This window comes from Leptidea sinapis, chromosome 37, assembly GCF_905404315.1.
Source record: "Leptidea sinapis chromosome 37, ilLepSina1.1, whole genome shotgun sequence".
NCBI classification, from domain to species: Eukaryota; Metazoa; Arthropoda; class Insecta; order Lepidoptera; family Pieridae; genus Leptidea; species Leptidea sinapis.
Genome location: NC_066301.1, coordinates 2,472,219 through 2,489,907, shown reverse-complemented (window position 1 = coordinate 2,489,907; position 17,689 = coordinate 2,472,219). Strand labels below are relative to the sequence as shown.

General features: G+C 35.5%; 1 protein-coding gene across 1 annotated transcript in view; it reads right to left on the bottom strand.

Moving 5' to 3' along the window:
* The window catches only part of LOC126975669 (luciferin 4-monooxygenase-like), a 32,160-nt gene that overhangs the window by 1,075 nt on the left and 13,396 nt on the right, over positions 1-17,689 (bottom strand). The window contains exons 3-10 of the mRNA XM_050823661.1: positions 16,515-16,713; positions 15,791-15,913; positions 14,398-14,572; positions 11,812-11,952; positions 10,515-10,640; positions 4,193-4,276; positions 3,386-3,532; positions 222-387 (exon numbers count right to left, since the gene is read on the bottom strand). Coding sequence (XP_050679618.1) covers positions 222-387; positions 3,386-3,532; positions 4,193-4,276; positions 10,515-10,640; positions 11,812-11,952; positions 14,398-14,572; positions 15,791-15,913; positions 16,515-16,713 — 1,161 coding nt within the window. The remainder of the gene's footprint in view (positions 1-221; positions 388-3,385; positions 3,533-4,192; positions 4,277-10,514; positions 10,641-11,811; positions 11,953-14,397; positions 14,573-15,790; positions 15,914-16,514; positions 16,714-17,689) is intronic.

Below are 17,689 nucleotides of genomic sequence, written 5' to 3'. Positions count from 1 at the left end.
CTACCCGTGATAAATGCGGTAGGAAACACGCCAAGCTAGCCGTTCACAGAGCACTGGGTCCCCGACAATTCCAGCAGCTCTGCGTTGCACGCGGTTAAATGGTGCGAGCTGATACTGGTCGAGTGATGATGATCTGATCCTCTTCCGTAGAAGAAAGTTTCATGACGATGTATGGCAACACAATCAGGCGATGAAGAGGGTTAAGCTGGTATCTGACTTACTTTTCACCAAGTCCTTAATCTCTTGTTCATCCACGTTACCTCCATCATGGAGCACGACGCATGCTATAGGCAGGTCTCCGTGCTCTTCGTGAGGTATCCCGGTTACAGCGACTTCAAATACTCCGGGATGTTTCTTTATTACTGCCTCTATTTCGGTGGGAGAGATCTATAACACGTACAATTTTGTAATTAAATACAGTATTGAAAATTGAAATGCTTCTATTATGAAGTTGAAATGGTAGCTTATCACCGGTATGATCATAAACATAGCGCATAACCAGGTGTCCGACAAAAAAGAACATCTGTAACGAAGATACAGCAAGATAGAAAAAGCGTAAGCTCCTTATTATTTTGAATCTTAAACTAGCTAACCTATCGCTAACGCACACATTAACAAATTAAAATTTGTTTAAAAAAATATACTTCAAATAAAATCTATCTACTATACAAATTATTTAAGTTTTCTTCAGTGTTAATTCCGCCAATATTTGTCTTTAAAACAATTCGACACGTGTTTCGCCTCTACACGAGGCATCCTCAGGACGTGTTGTCTCGCCATTTGATTTTAAGAAAATTTATTGAATAAGGCGTTACTTTGCGGAAATCCATAATTATACAAATTATTTAAGTTTTCTTCAGTGTTAATTCCGCCAATATTTCGCCAAAATCTGGCACGAGAGAGTCTCGTGCCAGAATTTGGCGAGTCAACATCTCCCTAGGATGCTTCGTGTAGAGGCGAAAGACGTTTCGAATCGATTGAAGACGAATCTTAGGGAATTTACACTCAAGAAGGCTCACAATATTTGAATAATTATGGATTTTGGCAAAATAACTAACTAATTACATACTTATGAAAACAAAGTGCCTAATGGCCGATCCCAATATTCAGTCTATCTCTTACTTGAGATAAAAACGTAACTATCGTTGACTTTTCTGTCCCAATAAACTTTACGACGGTAACTCACCTTATCCGTACACGCTGTCTGTCAATGAGAAGACGTATAACTTACCAGCGATAGAAGTTTGTATGGAAATTTCAATTCACGCGTCCCAATATAAGGCGATAAGAATGACTTATCAAGTATATTGGGACAGCTTTAGATTATTTACAGTAGAAGGTAGTAATTTATTTCTATCTGTAGGTAGTATATTGGAAACGGCCGTAAATCACCTGTGTAGTATTTTCTTTTTATATTCAGCAAGCGGCAAGAATAAATCGATGTCCTGCGATTTGGCCAGTGTGTTAAATGACCTACAGACATGATGAACCTTTAAATAATAAAAGCCTATAATTTGTTTTATTTGTTACATGTACATAAAACACACTGTCTTAGACATTTATAATGATGAAAGAACTCCAATATTTCCCACTCTATATACCGGTTCAAATGTTAGTTTAGCGATGAAATGAATTTATTGTGTCTCACGAAAGCTTTACTAATTTAGTAGGCACTGGCTTGAAAACTCATCAACCAGACAGACAGCGAGATATGAATAAATATGCAATGTTCGCAGCGGAAATGGACTTTATTCATTCTCGCACCGGATTGCTCGAGAGTCAGGATGGCCACTTACGACTAACGGACGCTTCGAATAATAAATAATAATAATATCTTTTATTTGACACACACATTAAATATTACATTGCTACAAAAATAAGAATAAAAAGATAAATTACAACTAAAACTAACCTAACTAAATATAACAGTAATGAAACAATTGTAAGAATAAAGTTTGAGATAAATAAGATTCCATTAACTTTTTATTTTCTCAAATTACAAAAAATATTATTATCTATCTCTACCAGTAGCTGGCGCCTTTTACTACCATCAAGCAGTTAGGCAGGCACCTACTGAAATTATTGGTCTCATCGGTTTAATTAAGAATCTTGAGCAGCACTGCATTGTTATGGGCGGGGCCTATTATCAGAATACAGTAACACTACTTTTAATTTCATACTAGACCGCCCGAATCGACGCACGCACACATACATACGATTTAAATAGCCGCTTAATAATCTCGGGAAGACAAAACTATTGAGTGTATTTTTATGTAAATAAGGGACGAGATGAGCAGGAAGTTCAGCTGATGGCAATTGATACGCCCTGGCAATAGCCAATTGCAATAAATGCAGTGCCGCTCAGGATTGAAAAACCCAAAAATTCTGAGCGCCACTACAACTGCGCTCATCACCTTGAGACATAAGTTGTCAAGTCTCATTTACCCAGTAATTTCATTAGCTACGGCGCCCTTCAGACCGAAACACAGTAATGTTTACACATTACTGCTTCACGGCAGAAATAGGCGCCGTTTTGGTACCCATAATCTAGCCGGCAATGGAGCCTCCCACTGGTGCCACGCCGCACGCCACCGACACTGGTCGCTCAGACACTCTAAACTCGGATAGTTACAAACCTGCGCCGCGCCGTGTCATTAATCTTATTGTGTGTACGAACCCTAACGCTCTGCCTATACGTAGGTATAAATTTCAAGGAGACACTGAGTTCACTCACCAGTGGGAGGCTCCTTTGCACAGGAAACCGGCTAGATTATGGGTACCACAACGGCGCCTATTTCTGCCGTGAAGCAGTAATGTGTTCATGTTACTGTGTTTCGGTCTGAAGGGTGCCGTAGCTAGAGAAATTACTGGGCAAATGAGACTTAACATTTTATGTCTCAAGGTGACGAGCGCAATTGTACAGCCGCTCAGAATTTTTGGGCTTTTCAAGAATCCTGAGCGGCACTGCATCAGCTGAACTTCCTGCTCGTCTCGTCCCTTATTTTCATGATAATAAAAAAAAGAGTTACGTTACTGTTCAATTAATTGTTTTGTGCTATTATTTACACGCTTTTTATTAGCTTCACCTGTATGTATGTTTGTTTTTAACCGACTCATTTGGGCGCGATTTTGACTCACTTTAATTGGCCAGATTTCGTTCAAAATTCTTAGATTTATTGAGGACCGTTGACAAAACATTAATTTGATAAAATTATTCCATTTTTCAATTTGCAAAATAAGATTTTTGTTAATTTATATAATTTTTTCATCCATCATCAATAAGGCAGGAATTGATGTTAATTTTCAATTTCAACCAAGGCGTGTTTTTTCGTTTTTTCAAACTACTTTTATTCTGATAAAAATATAAATTTCTTAAAGAACCTACTTGATGATTTCTGTACTTGAGTAATAACTTGAGCCTCTCCACAAAATAGAAGTACCACTTTTCGTCTCGATACATAATATCTCCCGATCGAAGCCAGCCATCATCAGTCAAAGCGTCCTTGGTTACCTTCGGATTATTGCGATAACACTAGAATAATTAGAGAATTTCGTAAAATTATGAATTATTAGACATTTTCATGTATTATTAATAATAAATTCTTTAACAACAATTTAATCTTTAACAGTAAAATTCGTTGGAGTATCACTCAAATGCGTGCTATTCCTACAAACGCAAAACAACTCGAGTTACAAATAACCAAGTTGAAACGTATATAAAACAATACAATTCTATTAATTTGCATCTATTGTAATATTCATTATTTTATATTATTAACTTATTCCACCTTCGCACGACACGCCACAAATTAGGATATCATCCCCACCATCTGGATGTGTGGCGGTCCTCCACAATGCGGTTTTCAAGGAGCTTTCTTCCACGTAATACAAAGCTGTGGAATGAGCTACCTTGTGCGGTGTTTCCGGGACGATACGACATTGGTACCTTCAAAAAAAGCGCGTACACCTTCCTTAAAGGTTGGCAACGCTCTTGTGATTCCTCTGGTGTTGCAAGAGAATGTGGGCGGTGGTGATCACGTAACACCAGCTGACCCGTACGCTCGTTTGTCCTCCTATTCCATAAAAAAAAATTAACTTATATTTAGATTTCAGAGAAATACAAATTAGTCTAATAACAAATCAGACAAAAGATGAGAAATCATTACATAAACATCTCATTGGAGTGACGTACCTTAAAAATAGAAGGTCCTTTGATCCAGAGTTCTCCCGGTTTATTTGGTTCCGTTATCTCTGCCAAAGTTTCTGGATTTACTAACTGAAATAAAGTTTTTATTGTATGGATGAATTGTCAGTTGAATATTTTTCTAATAATAAGAGAACAAGAAACGAACACACAGACCGATGACCTGATTTTATGTGATTAGGTATACTCTCTGATAAAACTACAGGACTCACAATAGCGTTGCCGACATTATAAAGTGGAATACACGTTCATATTAATTCTGGTATTGGATGCAACCTGTTCAGACACGCTGGCCCCTTCCCATCTACATGGAACCAACAACAGAGGTGGTGTGGCTTGTGAAGCAGCTGAAAACGCTAAAGGATACAAATACAGGGGTCTAGGCTCCGAATATGATTTTGTCCCATTCGATGTCGAGATCCTTAGTCCGTGGGGTCCTAACGCTAAAAGGCTTTTGAACGAAATAGCAAAAAGGTTAGTCGACATCACAGGAGCCGGAAGAGCTGGCAATTACCTGGGACATAGAATTAGTCTAGCTATTCAAAGGGGGACTGCTGCCAGTATCTTCGGAACCTTGCCTGAAGGGAATCCTTTTAAAAATGTTGTATTGTATTTTTTTTTATTCGAAAACCGAAGTTGAATATTTAGCAGAGAGTCACTTTACCATTAAATCCATGCGTATAGTCAAGAGTTCGGCGGGAGTTGGAGGTCTTCAAGGAGGATGCGCTTAGCCCCTATCTTTGTGCCGTGCACCTGGGATGGTTTGGCATCCTGACTAACAAAACGTCACCAAAACAAAGCGGAAAAATAGATAAACATTAATATATTATATAAAGATATACTCTGTCACAAAAGTATCGGGAAAAAAACAATATTACACAAAATGTTAGTAATTCATTTAAATTTATTTTGTCGCCTTTAAAGAATGCTCCTTCAGAAGCGATATATTTAGGCCAACGAAAAATCCACACCATAAAACATTTTTAAACGCTACTTGCCGAATTGAGTTTAGTTCTCGTCGCAAATTCTACTTTATGTCTTCTGCCAAATGAAAACGTGTGTAACGAAGTGGTAATTTGGGTTTACCAATAAGATAGAAATCTGCTGGACCTACACACATCAAAAAAGTCTAAGCAACATGCATTATATTACAAATTTACCATTTATATTAATCAATTTCTAAGTCTTTATTCACTCAAAGTGCATAAGTATGTCAACGTTATTGTTATTGATATACTAGCTGGTTGTAAAAAAAAAACGATTGTTTTGTTTTTTTCATAAAATTAAATGAAAGGAAATTTCTTTGAATTTAAGTGCGTTTTTATTGCTACTTTTAGTCTTGATCTTATTATTTTACCAACCATTTAAATAAAGTTAGCGACAAAATTGAATTGTTAGATATTCTTTACGTCATGAAGCGACGTCATTTGACGGCAAATGAAATGCAAAGAGCTGTAGGGATGTTTCAAGCGGGAAGTAATCAATCTCAGGTATCTTGGCATTGTGGCATTCATAGAAGTGTTATTTGTCACCTTTGGCAGCGCTACAATTATAAAATGGAACCCGCTGAACAGTATTCAGGCCGTAAAAGGAGTACAACCACTCGGCAAAGCGGGTACATACAACTGACTGCAAGACGCCAGCCGATGTTAACCGCTCGAGAGATAGTTTGAGGCTACAACTAGGTGCCCACCGATACGTCACGGGAATCGCGCTCGTCGAAATGAATGGTGTAGAGAACGCAGAACATGAACCCAGGAACAATGGGATAAAATTATGTTTTCCGATGAGTCGCGTTTCGGGGTCAGGCCTGATACAAAAAGGGTGCGAGTGTACCGTCAGCCCGGAATTACTGAAAAGCTCAGGTGCATTCAGGAAGTTCATCCATACAGCGGCTCAACAGTTATGGTATGGGCGGGTATTATGAAGAACAGGCGAACTGAGCTTGTTTTTGTAAATGGAAACATGAACGCTGAAAATAACGTTGAGGATATTCTCAGACCTTATGTCCATCCATTTGCACAAACCTTTGGCTCCGATTTTACGTTAATGCATGACAATGCACGTTCACAAACAGCTCGGCGAACCAGTCAATACTTGGCAACGGAGAACGTCCGGGCATTGCCCTAACCTGCACAATTGCCAGACCTCAACCCCATCGAGCACGCATGGGACATGCTCCAGAGACGTGTTTTGAAGGACTTGGACGGAGTGACAAGAACCTAATAGCTGAAGGATTTGCTACAATTCGATTGGGAGCGAATACCGCAAGATGACATAAACAGTCTCATTAATTCAATGAATAATCGTTGCCGACAAGTTCTGAATAACAGAGGAGGCCATACTTTGCATTAAATTTTACTATTCTTTCACAATAAATTCATTTTCTTTAGAAAGGAGATTGAAACGCTTCCATACATTCCTGGGCCCAGGTGATAACAAGATGAAAGTAGCACCATTTAAAAGATAACATTTAAATAATCCATAATTGAAAATTTAGCAAGATGTGTCAATCTAGGAGCTGAGTAATCGAAGATATAAAGATGAGGTTATGTCTTAAACTATAAGTATGTTGACAGCTCATCTATTCTAGGTTGATTAAATGCCTAGCTGCTAAGGATTTATCACATACTATTATTAGATGAGTACCAACCTTGTTTTTTGTTTTAGATAAAAAATACCTACCTATCTACGTATACCTATCTACTACTGTAACAACATTTTTCTGCATTATAATATAAGACAATTGGTAATTAGATAATATAATATAGCATACCTAAATTAAAAGATAGTTTTATTTGCTCAGATAAGAATAATATATTATACTCATTAGCTCATACATGAACTGTAGAACAGACTGCTAGAGACAATTACTTTCCTTGGAATTCAATTGGGTAGGTAGTTAAGGACGCGTTCTCAAAACAGAGAGGTATCGAATCGCACTACTACACTGACACCGCTCAAACACATACATGTACTTAAAGTTAATTGCGGGAATCAAATGAATTTGATACTTTAGCAAGTTCGAATTTTATTTTTTAATACCTATGATTTTTGATAATTGGTTGATGTATTCGTTTACTAGTTAAATATTAGAATTTTAGATGGCAATTCTGTCGCATAACGTCGTGTGTGTAAAAGCATTTTTTTTTTAATCCAAGATGGCCGCCGCGAAAACTTAAAACTTACTTTCAACAATATGGGTATCGTATCCGACATACTCGAGGGTGCAGAGATCGATTTTGGGATCATTTTTGAAATCCAAGATGGCTGCCGAGTTAAATTATGATTTCAACAATATCGGTATCCGAGGTTCTTGAGAGTGCAGAGAACGATTTTGTGATCATTTTTGAAGTGAAACTTCTTTCCCCGCATGAGGGTAAAATTTTTACGGATGAAACGGAATAAAACGTTTTTATCAAACATTTTTATCCATGAAGAGGGGAGGGAGATTGAGTCTGATTGAGATAGACTGAGAAAATGCTAATGTAGCTTGAAGCAGACGGTACCGATATGAGGTAAAACAACTTCACTACTAGCATTGTATCATGCAGCTTTAGCGCGCGGCCGCTAGTAAGTAGAACATCGTCTCTACTAGCTTTGTATCGTGCAGGTTTAATGAGTAATAATAATTAGTAAGACATCTAATAATTTCTAATATTGGCAAATATGAATTGGTTTAGAGAACAGATTAGGATAATTATTAATATAAACGAGATTTAAAATTTGGTTTTCTCAAATAAGTTTCATTTATGACATGTGTGCCTTGTACGCACGCCATTTTTTGTGTTGTCTGGTGCTTTGGACGTAGCTTCCCCCTAAGGACACCTCCCCTGAAAGTGGAGTTGAAAAAAATACGAGTTACCTTGTGGGGTATCGGTTAGATAGGTCTTTGAAAGATAGATTCAGGTTTGATACATGACATTTCCTTTGGCCTTTTGAAAATAATGCGGGATTAAGGAAGAGATACGTTTAATTTTTGTAATAGCTTATACCTTATGTTTACAATACCTATTGAAATAACTATTCTTAAGATAATATGGTGGTAATAATTGATAAGAAGGTTGGAGCTTCTTGTGGTTAAAAAGGGGATGAAGGGGATTTTTTGTATATATAGGTACATATATAATTTTATTGCCAATATTTATGGTAGCAGTAGACTTGTGGTATTATAAATATATAAATATTTAATTCTCAAAGTCTGTGTCTCGGTATCTAGAGAATACCAGCGTTGAGAAGTAAAATTCTCAACATAATGCTGACTAGACACCATTTTGGTTTTGTAATGTCCATAATATTGTTATTAGTAATAAGATTTCTGTATTTTTGAACCAGATAAAATTTTAAATTTTTATTTATTATAATAAAAAAACCATGAAAATGACACCCATGAAGACAAGTTGGTAAATTTCACAGGTGCCATCTTGGATTTCGATTTTGACCCGATATTCGTTATTGTTGACCCCGAAAACCATGAAAATGACACCCATGAAGAGAAGTTGGTAAATTTCATAGGCGCCATCTTGGATTTCGATTTTGATCCGATATTCGTTATTGTTGTCGTCGAAAACCATGAAAATGACACCCATGAAGAGAAGTTGGTCAATTACATAGGCGTCATCTTGGATTTCGATTTAATAGAGATGAACGTATAAATCACTAATTCTCCAAAAAAAACAGAAACATAATTTATTGAAAATCTGTCTGCGTACAAAATATGTAAAGTATCAAAGACAGTATTGTATAGCTTATAAAAATATTCATGTTCGTACAGCGATCTTTCCGAGTACGAGCTGCTGCTTACAACCGACACAGTGTCTACCCACGACGGCGACCACCCTACCACGACTATAGCATTTCTTACATAATTTTTAAGAGCCAAAATTGTGTAAGTTGTAGCAGAAAACTGATCCTGAATGAAGCCCCATTTCGTCAATTTTGTGTGAAGAGGTAACGGATAATCGTTTTTACGCCATAAAATGTCAAAATTTCAAAGCAAATATTTCCCGCTAATTGGAGATAAAGAAGTAAGCTATTTGTGGCAATTTTTAGTTTTGTTAGACTTAGTTTCATTTCATCACAAATTCTACCGAAAAACATCTTATTTTTGTCGGATTCGTAAACGCGTCCTTAACAAGTCGGTAACTCAACGAATACAACAAAACACGAATTGACAATGACGAAGAAACGAAATTATCTGTCAAGACTGTCAAAGTGAAGTTAGCGTTGAGGAACAAGGATTTCATTAGTATCGACTTTTTGTAAATCGATTTATTGATCGATTTATTTATAGTAAAATAATTGCTCAGCTCTGTTTTCTTCCTAATAAAATCATATATTTTATTCATAATAATTATTCGAACATAAACTGTGCACCTTACTTATATTATTGAAATAAAAAAAAACTGGATCTTAATGTTATTTTAATCGATTAAAATATATTCATTCGATTACGTAATTTTAATCGATTTTCTTTATTTTAATGTTTGTAGATCGCAAAATGAGCTAGTTTTTTGTATTTTACATCAGAAAAATATACCCTTTTTTTTAAAGTATATTTCAACTTGTTAACCATTAGGATCAAAAGTCCCATTTTCCTTTCATTTTGTTAAAAAAATGTGTAGTTGCTTATGTACCTTCGTTTCTGCAGTATATTGTTAATTTCTGTCATTAAAAGAACTTATAAAGACAATAGCTGTTACTTTTACACCATAGGACCCTAAAAATATTATTTTAAAAATAAAATACAACGTTATTATGTGAAAAACGATCCTAAAATTTAAATTAGTACATGTTGCTTAGACTTTTTTGATGTTTGTATAACTGGTGAATAAGGTAGTTGTTTGATGTTATTTTTTAAGTTTTTGGTCAAATATTCACAATGACGGCTTTGCGCTAAGGTATATTTACGAAGTTCAAAAATTCAAGACTTCTACGAATCTGCCCTTTTTAAGCGAATTTGTTCTCCTTAATGCCATATAACGCTCAAATAATATGCTTTATTCACCGTTTGAGCTTCCGGTAAGAACTCTGAGTACACAAAACAGCGATAGTTAAAGAAATCAGGCGACTATAAAGCTTATTGACTATTATGCATGTCTAGCTTAAAAACCCAGGTCACATCAATAGTAACAATGCATTTCATGAATGTTGGTTCGGAATTGACTTGACGGAACTGACGCTCATCTTTTTTTCCAGAAATTCGCGATAGTAAATGATCTTAATTGGAACCTTAAAAAAATCATCTAGTCCCCGATATTTTATAAAAAAGTATAGAAAATAATATTATCGAATAAATAGTAGTACTCACCCTGTGCTTCAGGTACGGAATCGGTCTTCCTATAGATTCAGGTACATACGGATCGGGGAGAAATCCTGGACCAGAACACTCACTCATCCCATACATGTTTACTATAGTAGTATTGGGTATAATATTCTGTTGAAAAAGGAACACTTACATGTTTGCTGTATTAACTTCAATCTAAAAGTATATTGCTGCGATCCGCTTAGGTGTCGTCTATTGACATGAATTATCATATATCGTATAATACACGTGAACCACCATGGTTCGTATTCTGGGGAGACCAAATTGATAACGAATTATCTAACAAAATTCTAAACGCCAATTATAAGTTTCCACTTTCCATCTTTTTAAAGAGTTCAAAAGAAAATGCTACACTTACAGATAATAATTACTATGAAAATAGCAAACAGTTATAAGTAGAAGGTGGAATGTATAAATTTGGTTGGTGCTATTTCTTGCAATCCTTATTAGCTGGAATATGTAATAAATATAAGCTGGACCTAACGAACAACATGAACTTAACAATAGCTCAACCCAGTTTTTCCTTTCGTCCATCCAGGATATCTCCTAGCGAACAGTATATAAAACCTACAATAGTTACACTACCTACCAAATTATAACTACAGAACTTTCCCTAGAATTAGACCTTCCGTGATGATGAGACATTTAACTCATCCTGATAGATTCTGATATCCTTGTAAGTTGGCTTTTTCTGGTTTTTATTATGCTATTGTCAGTATTTAAGGCGATTGATGTTCGTGGATCATGGAACCCTTCTACTAACGCGTTAACTACGTCCGTAACAAAACGACGACCTATATAGCCGAATGGTTAGTGACCCTGACTGCTAAGCTAGAGGTCCCGGGTTCGAATCCCGGTAGGTGCAAACATTTATAAGATGAATATGGATGTTTGTTTCCGAGTCATGGATGTTTATATGTATTTATGTATGTTTAAGTAAGTATATTGATTTAAATATATCGTTGTCTTGTACCCATAGTACAGGCTATGCCTAGTTTGGGGCAATATAATTTGTGTAAGAGTGTGTCAATATTATTATTATTATTAAACAGCTTCGTGAATGTTGTGAACGAGACTGGCTTGGGTACGCCGACTTCAGCGAAGTCTTAGCATATTATACAATTGATAGAATCAAATTTTGGCTCAAGTTGTAATCAAAAGGTATAGGACCTTTTATCTTAGCGTATAATGCTATTGATGGTATTTCGTTAACTTATTCACAATATTAAATAAAAGTTTTTGGTATTATTCTAATTCGTCATTATTTATATTTATTCAGTACCTTCATGTATTGCAACAGTGTTGGGTGCATAGCGCTGCCCCCAATCAATATAACTTCCAAGCTAGAAAAGTTACACTTTTGATGCTGTTCAGGCTTGAATAGTGTAACCCACATACTTGAGCTTGAAGTCGCAAATGTAGGCTGGAAAATAAATAATTTAAAAATTAATTTCGTAGGTTCAAGAAGTAAACATGGATAGTACATTGCTCAGGTAAGATTAATTGATGAAGATGATTATTAAGAGAGAATGTTAATGATTTCTAATGAGGATGGATTATCTAACGTTCTCATAGTGCTTTCATACTTAAACTAAGTATAATTTTCTAATCAATTACAAATATAACTTTTAAAAACTGAACGCAGAATTTTCTATCATATCTTTCGGATAGCCTATAAAGATATTTTTAAAACAGTCTAGATTATGGATACCACATCGGTGCCTATTTCTGCCGTGAAGCAGTAATGTGTAAGCAGTATTGTGTTTCGGTCCGAAGGGCACCGTAGCTAATGAAATTACTGGCCAGACAAAACGTCTTATCTCTCAAGATGACAAGCGCAATTGTAGTGCCGCTGAGAATTTTTGGGTTTTTTCAAGAATCCTGAGCGGCACTGCGTTGTAATGGGCAGAGCGTATCAATTTCCATCCGTTGGACGTCCTGCTCGTCTCGTCCCTAATTATAATAAAAAAAACAGTCAATTGTTTTGTATATAAAATGTAGGCGGCCAGTATCGAAAAAATATTCAATGGCCAATATAATTAAGGAACACTCAGAAATAGATACATAAATATATTAGTGATCATTGCATAGTATGCAGGTATATGTATATTCTTTGTTGTTAGTTGGTTGAGTTCTTATGGCAGGCTTCTTCATGTTCCCTTTAATTTCATTGCTTTTGGCGGTGTCGTTGGTCGGTTCGTTCCCTTCACTAAAATCTAGGTATGCAGCTGGTCCTTGCGTCGCCTTCGGGAAATTTGCTACATGTTGCTAATACTTATTTGAAATTTGTTTGATGCATCTAATGTACTCAAACTCTTGTGGTTCTTTTTATTAATTTACCTTCTTTATATTTATAAATTGTAATTAACATGATATGCAAAACGATGTTAATGTTGATTTAAAAGAGTAGCAATTAGATTCTTGCCACATTTTCTCATAAACAACAGTTACTAAACAGTTTCAACGGTTAGTAAAAGTCAACGATCTGATCTTTGAAAGAAACTGTTTTTTTTTTAAAGTCATATTTATTTATAATTGTATTGTATCTTACTATAATATAATTGTATTATATTGTATCTTAGTATTCTTATGTTGTTAAATTTCAAAAATTATGTATGCTTTACTTGCATGTGGTCGTTGCCTGTAAGTGCAATAACACTTAGACTTATTTATAGGCCGATCGTTTATCTGAGTCCTCGCCTGCACGGTACAGGGGCGCGGGGGTATGACGACAAAGGGAACTGAGACAGGAGGCCTACTCCTAAAATCGATATTCGATAAATCGTGGCATTAGTCGTGTCGAATCCTACTCTTAGTTACGTCGTATTCAATGTCGAAACGATGATTGAACGAACGAAACATTATTCGATAGTATCGGTCCTAACCCTACTCTTAGTTGAAAATGTCAGAGACGAATATTCGAATTTCACAAATAATCAAACGTCACTTTTACGATAATCTCAACGACACCATCTAGGCTGTCGTTGCTATTATCGTTTCAAGTTGTATAGATATATTTGCCATACAATATACATAGTTAATAAATATTATTAAAATAATTATATGTGATTTACTATTCAAGAGGATATTTTTACTACTAAGTTATTTAAGTCATTTTGTTGATCGTTTATGCGTAGAAATAATGCCGCCAATGGCCGCCTGAGAAATAGGAAGTCGACGAGAAGGGTTGAGTTACTTTTTTTTACATTTTATTATCCGCGAGTTTTGTATTATTTATTCAATTTTAAATGGTCATATTATATTCATTACATATTTTTTTAACATTTACATTATGTTTAAATGATACCAAATTGGTGGTGCAGAGTCTGGCATGGTCCTTAGCGCCTAAACTATGTTTTGACTTTTGACACTTCACAGCGATAAAGCACAGATAATGTTTAGGTTTGAACATATTAGGTACATTCACACTAACATCGTGAAAAAATCAAAATATTAGTCTATGGTAACGATAAACGATAAGGAATTCGAACATTTGTTAGAGTAGGTTAGTTGCGATATATTCGGAGTATTATCGTATCGTTCCGAATGTATCGTTGTCGATTTTGCGAGTAGACCTCCAGGTGCGGGCGGCGGGGGGCGGGGCGCTTAGTGAAATGAGCTATTACAAAAATTCGCCCGCCGCCCGCACCTGTATCAGTCCCCTTTGACGTCACACCCCCGCGCCCCTGTACCCCGCAGGCGAGGACTCAGATAAACGGTCGGCCTATAGAATAATATTTAATGTAATTAGTTAGTTATGAGTGTTTTTGTTTATTCTCCATAGTATTTTCCGAACATCTTATGTGTCATTTACTTAATTATAATTAAATATTATTAATAAGAACATATTAAGATTATATCTACTTACCTTATACTTGTTAATTAATTCATACGCGTGCTCTTGAGTGAAAGTCAAAGAGGTTTGGAGTCGGGTCTGTCTGAATAAGGGCGATGACGTCATCACAAATATTGCAGAAAACCATTGAACTGGCGACATTATCAATGGCAATCTTGTAGGATTAGGGAAGTTGTCGAAGAATGACCTAGAAATAAAATTTGAATATGTATTTATATGTTCTTTTTTGTTATTTTTATTAAAGATTTGATTTGGATTGTTATACTATTTCTATATAGTTTCCCTATATTTCGTTTCCTCTTTGTAGAATGGTTCGTAGTGTTCCCACTACCTTCTTAATGATATAATAAGGGCCTGAACAGGGATTGCATACTATCACAATATAATTCAAAGATCAGTAATGTTACTCAGCGGTCTTCTTGAAATTTGGGCGGAGCGCTAGGTTTGGTACATACAAAAAAATTGACGACGCGGACGGCATACGTCGTGGAACTCAATAGTTTGGTCTCCCCAAGATTGCTTAGCGGCCGTGCAAATCGGGCGCTCTATTTGAAGTTTACCAATGGGAGGCTCTTTTGCACAGGATGCCGGCAAGATTATGGGTGTGGTACCCAACGGCGCCTGTTTCTGCCGTGAAGCAGTAATATGTAAGCTAATGTTTACACAGTAATCTGTGTTTCGGTTTAAAGGGCGCCGTAGCTAGTGAAATTACTGGGCAAATGAGACATAACATAACGTTTTTCAAGAATCCTGAGCGGCACTACATTGTAATGGGCAGGACGTATCAATTACCATCAGCTGAACGCTCGTCTCTTAACTTATTTTCATAAAAAAAGTTAAGGTACTGTTTTATTAATGTATTATTATGGAGAATACCCTACTATACGCTGTACTGGAAATATATGAAGAAGTGAGGGAGAGAGAGAGAGAGAGTATATTATTTTGAAGTGACAACTTTAGGCTAGATGTTCACAATTTAATTTGTGGGTTGGTTATTTAATGCTTGTTCAGGATAAGTAGTACCTACACTTGGTATAGTTGTGTTTCGAATTATTTAATTATTCCATTGATAAAGTTTTCATTTATTTATGTGATTATAGGCACACACTGTTGTTTTAATTTAAAATAAAATAATTTTAATTATATTATGCACATGCATACTCTATAATATGTAAAATGTATGTAATAACTCATCGATATAACATAGGAATGATCAGAAAAAAAAATAACAAAAGTAATCGAAATTAAAATTAATAATATTCCCTTTATCTACGGTTGTCTGGATGATATTCCTTGTATCTATTGTAGTTAAGAAAGAATATAAATAAAGTTTCTAAATCTTTTCTAAATTAAGGCCTGCTAAATAGGAAATAGTTAAAGATATTATGATGAAACTTCTACAAACCACAAATAGGTGAAACCTTGGATAAGGTTTCTATGTGTAATTTCGGCTAGCTTCGGAAGTCCAGTAGTTCCGCTGGTAGCAATGAGCATTGACGGGGTCTTTTCAGGGTCGAATTCAGAAGCCCTATAAACAATATTTATGAAGAAACTTTCTATAAAATATGCTCATTTTATTTTTCAGTTAACTGCCTGGTAGTGATTGCTGGTCACAGATAAAAACATCTGTATGTACCTTTGGGCGTTTAATTTTAATTACATAGAAGTTATAGCTAACTTGACGCATAAAAAAAAATAGATTTTTTTAACTAATTATTATACACAATAAATAGTGCTTTTAGATATATAATATTATATCAACCACAACAATAATGAATTCACAAATCAAAATTCAAATTCAAATATTTTTATTCAAAATAGGGTGTGATATCACTCATTGAAAGTCAAAAACTACCCACCCATTCCAAAACGAATGCCTCAGACCCGAGAAGAATGGCCGCAACAAACTAAGCGGGATTTTTTTTAAATATATATTTACAAAGTAATATTGTACTATTAAACTTATTATTTAATAGCCTGAGGGCGGTCGCTCCATTCCCAATCTGTGGTATCATTAAAAAGTCATTTATGTCGTAGTATCCTTTACCACACAAACGTTTTTAACAAGTCTTTTGAATAACGAATTGGTTCACAACGCCAACTACTTAACTGACTGAATTCCTTTTTACCGAAAATCTTGTGCCGAAGTGCCACCACCATGTTTTTCTAGAAAACTGTCAAAATTATCATAATCTGGACCTTTATCGAATGTAACCACTTCGCATGACATCTTCAATGCGTCTAAAGCTTTTTTGACATCTTGTACTCTATCATTCTGACAGAATACTATTTTTGGTTGGCTGTCTCGATAGGTGTCTTGGAGTTCATCTGGAAATTAAATAAAATTTTCAATTAACATCTTCACATTTATTTATCCAATTGTTTTAGACAGGAACCTCAAAATTGCCGAGACGGTGACAGCAGAAATCTTTCCTAACAAACACTCATACCCCGACATGAAGCACCTTGTGGCAGGAGATCAATCAATAAAAAATATTACTGTTTACGAAATATTAAAATGATCACCTAAATTCCCTTTTCGTTTTTAATAGACATTAACATCTGCATATTCATTCTTTTCTAATATATAAAATTCTCGTGTCATGTTGTTAAACATTAAACTCCTCCGAAACGGCTTGACCGATTCTCATGTAATTTTGAGTGCATATTGGGTAGGTCTGAGAATCGGACAACATCTTTTTTTCATCCCCCTAAATGTTAAGGGTGGTCCACACGAATTTTTTTTTATTTTTTTTTTTTTTTAATTTGTATGATTATGAGTCAGGTATAAAAAATACACACAACTTCAAATTTTCACCCACCTACGATCAACAGTTACTTTTGTATCGCGATTTTAATATCGGCAATACAACGTTTGCTGGGTCAGCTAGTATTGTATAGAATGCATTGCAGACTTTACATTCTGAGGGTAATTTACAGTATAATACACATAGTCAGCATGATCGTCAAGCGGCACACGTTCACGTCGCGGTCGGTGTAATGTTATAACTCACATCTTCATTTTAACCGCCCAGCCGCATCAATGTAGCCCAGTGGTTAGTGACCCTGCCTACTGAGGTAGAAGTCTCGGTTTGGAATCCCGGTAGGTGCATACATTTATATGATGAATATTGTTTCCGAATCATGGATGTTTATATGTCTTTTTCTATATTCTACTAAGTATATTGTATTAAATATACCGTTTTACCCATAATTCAAATTCAAATATTTTTATTCAAAATAGGATTTATAATCACTTATTGAACGTCAAAATCTACCACCCATTCAAAAGAGACTGCCTCAG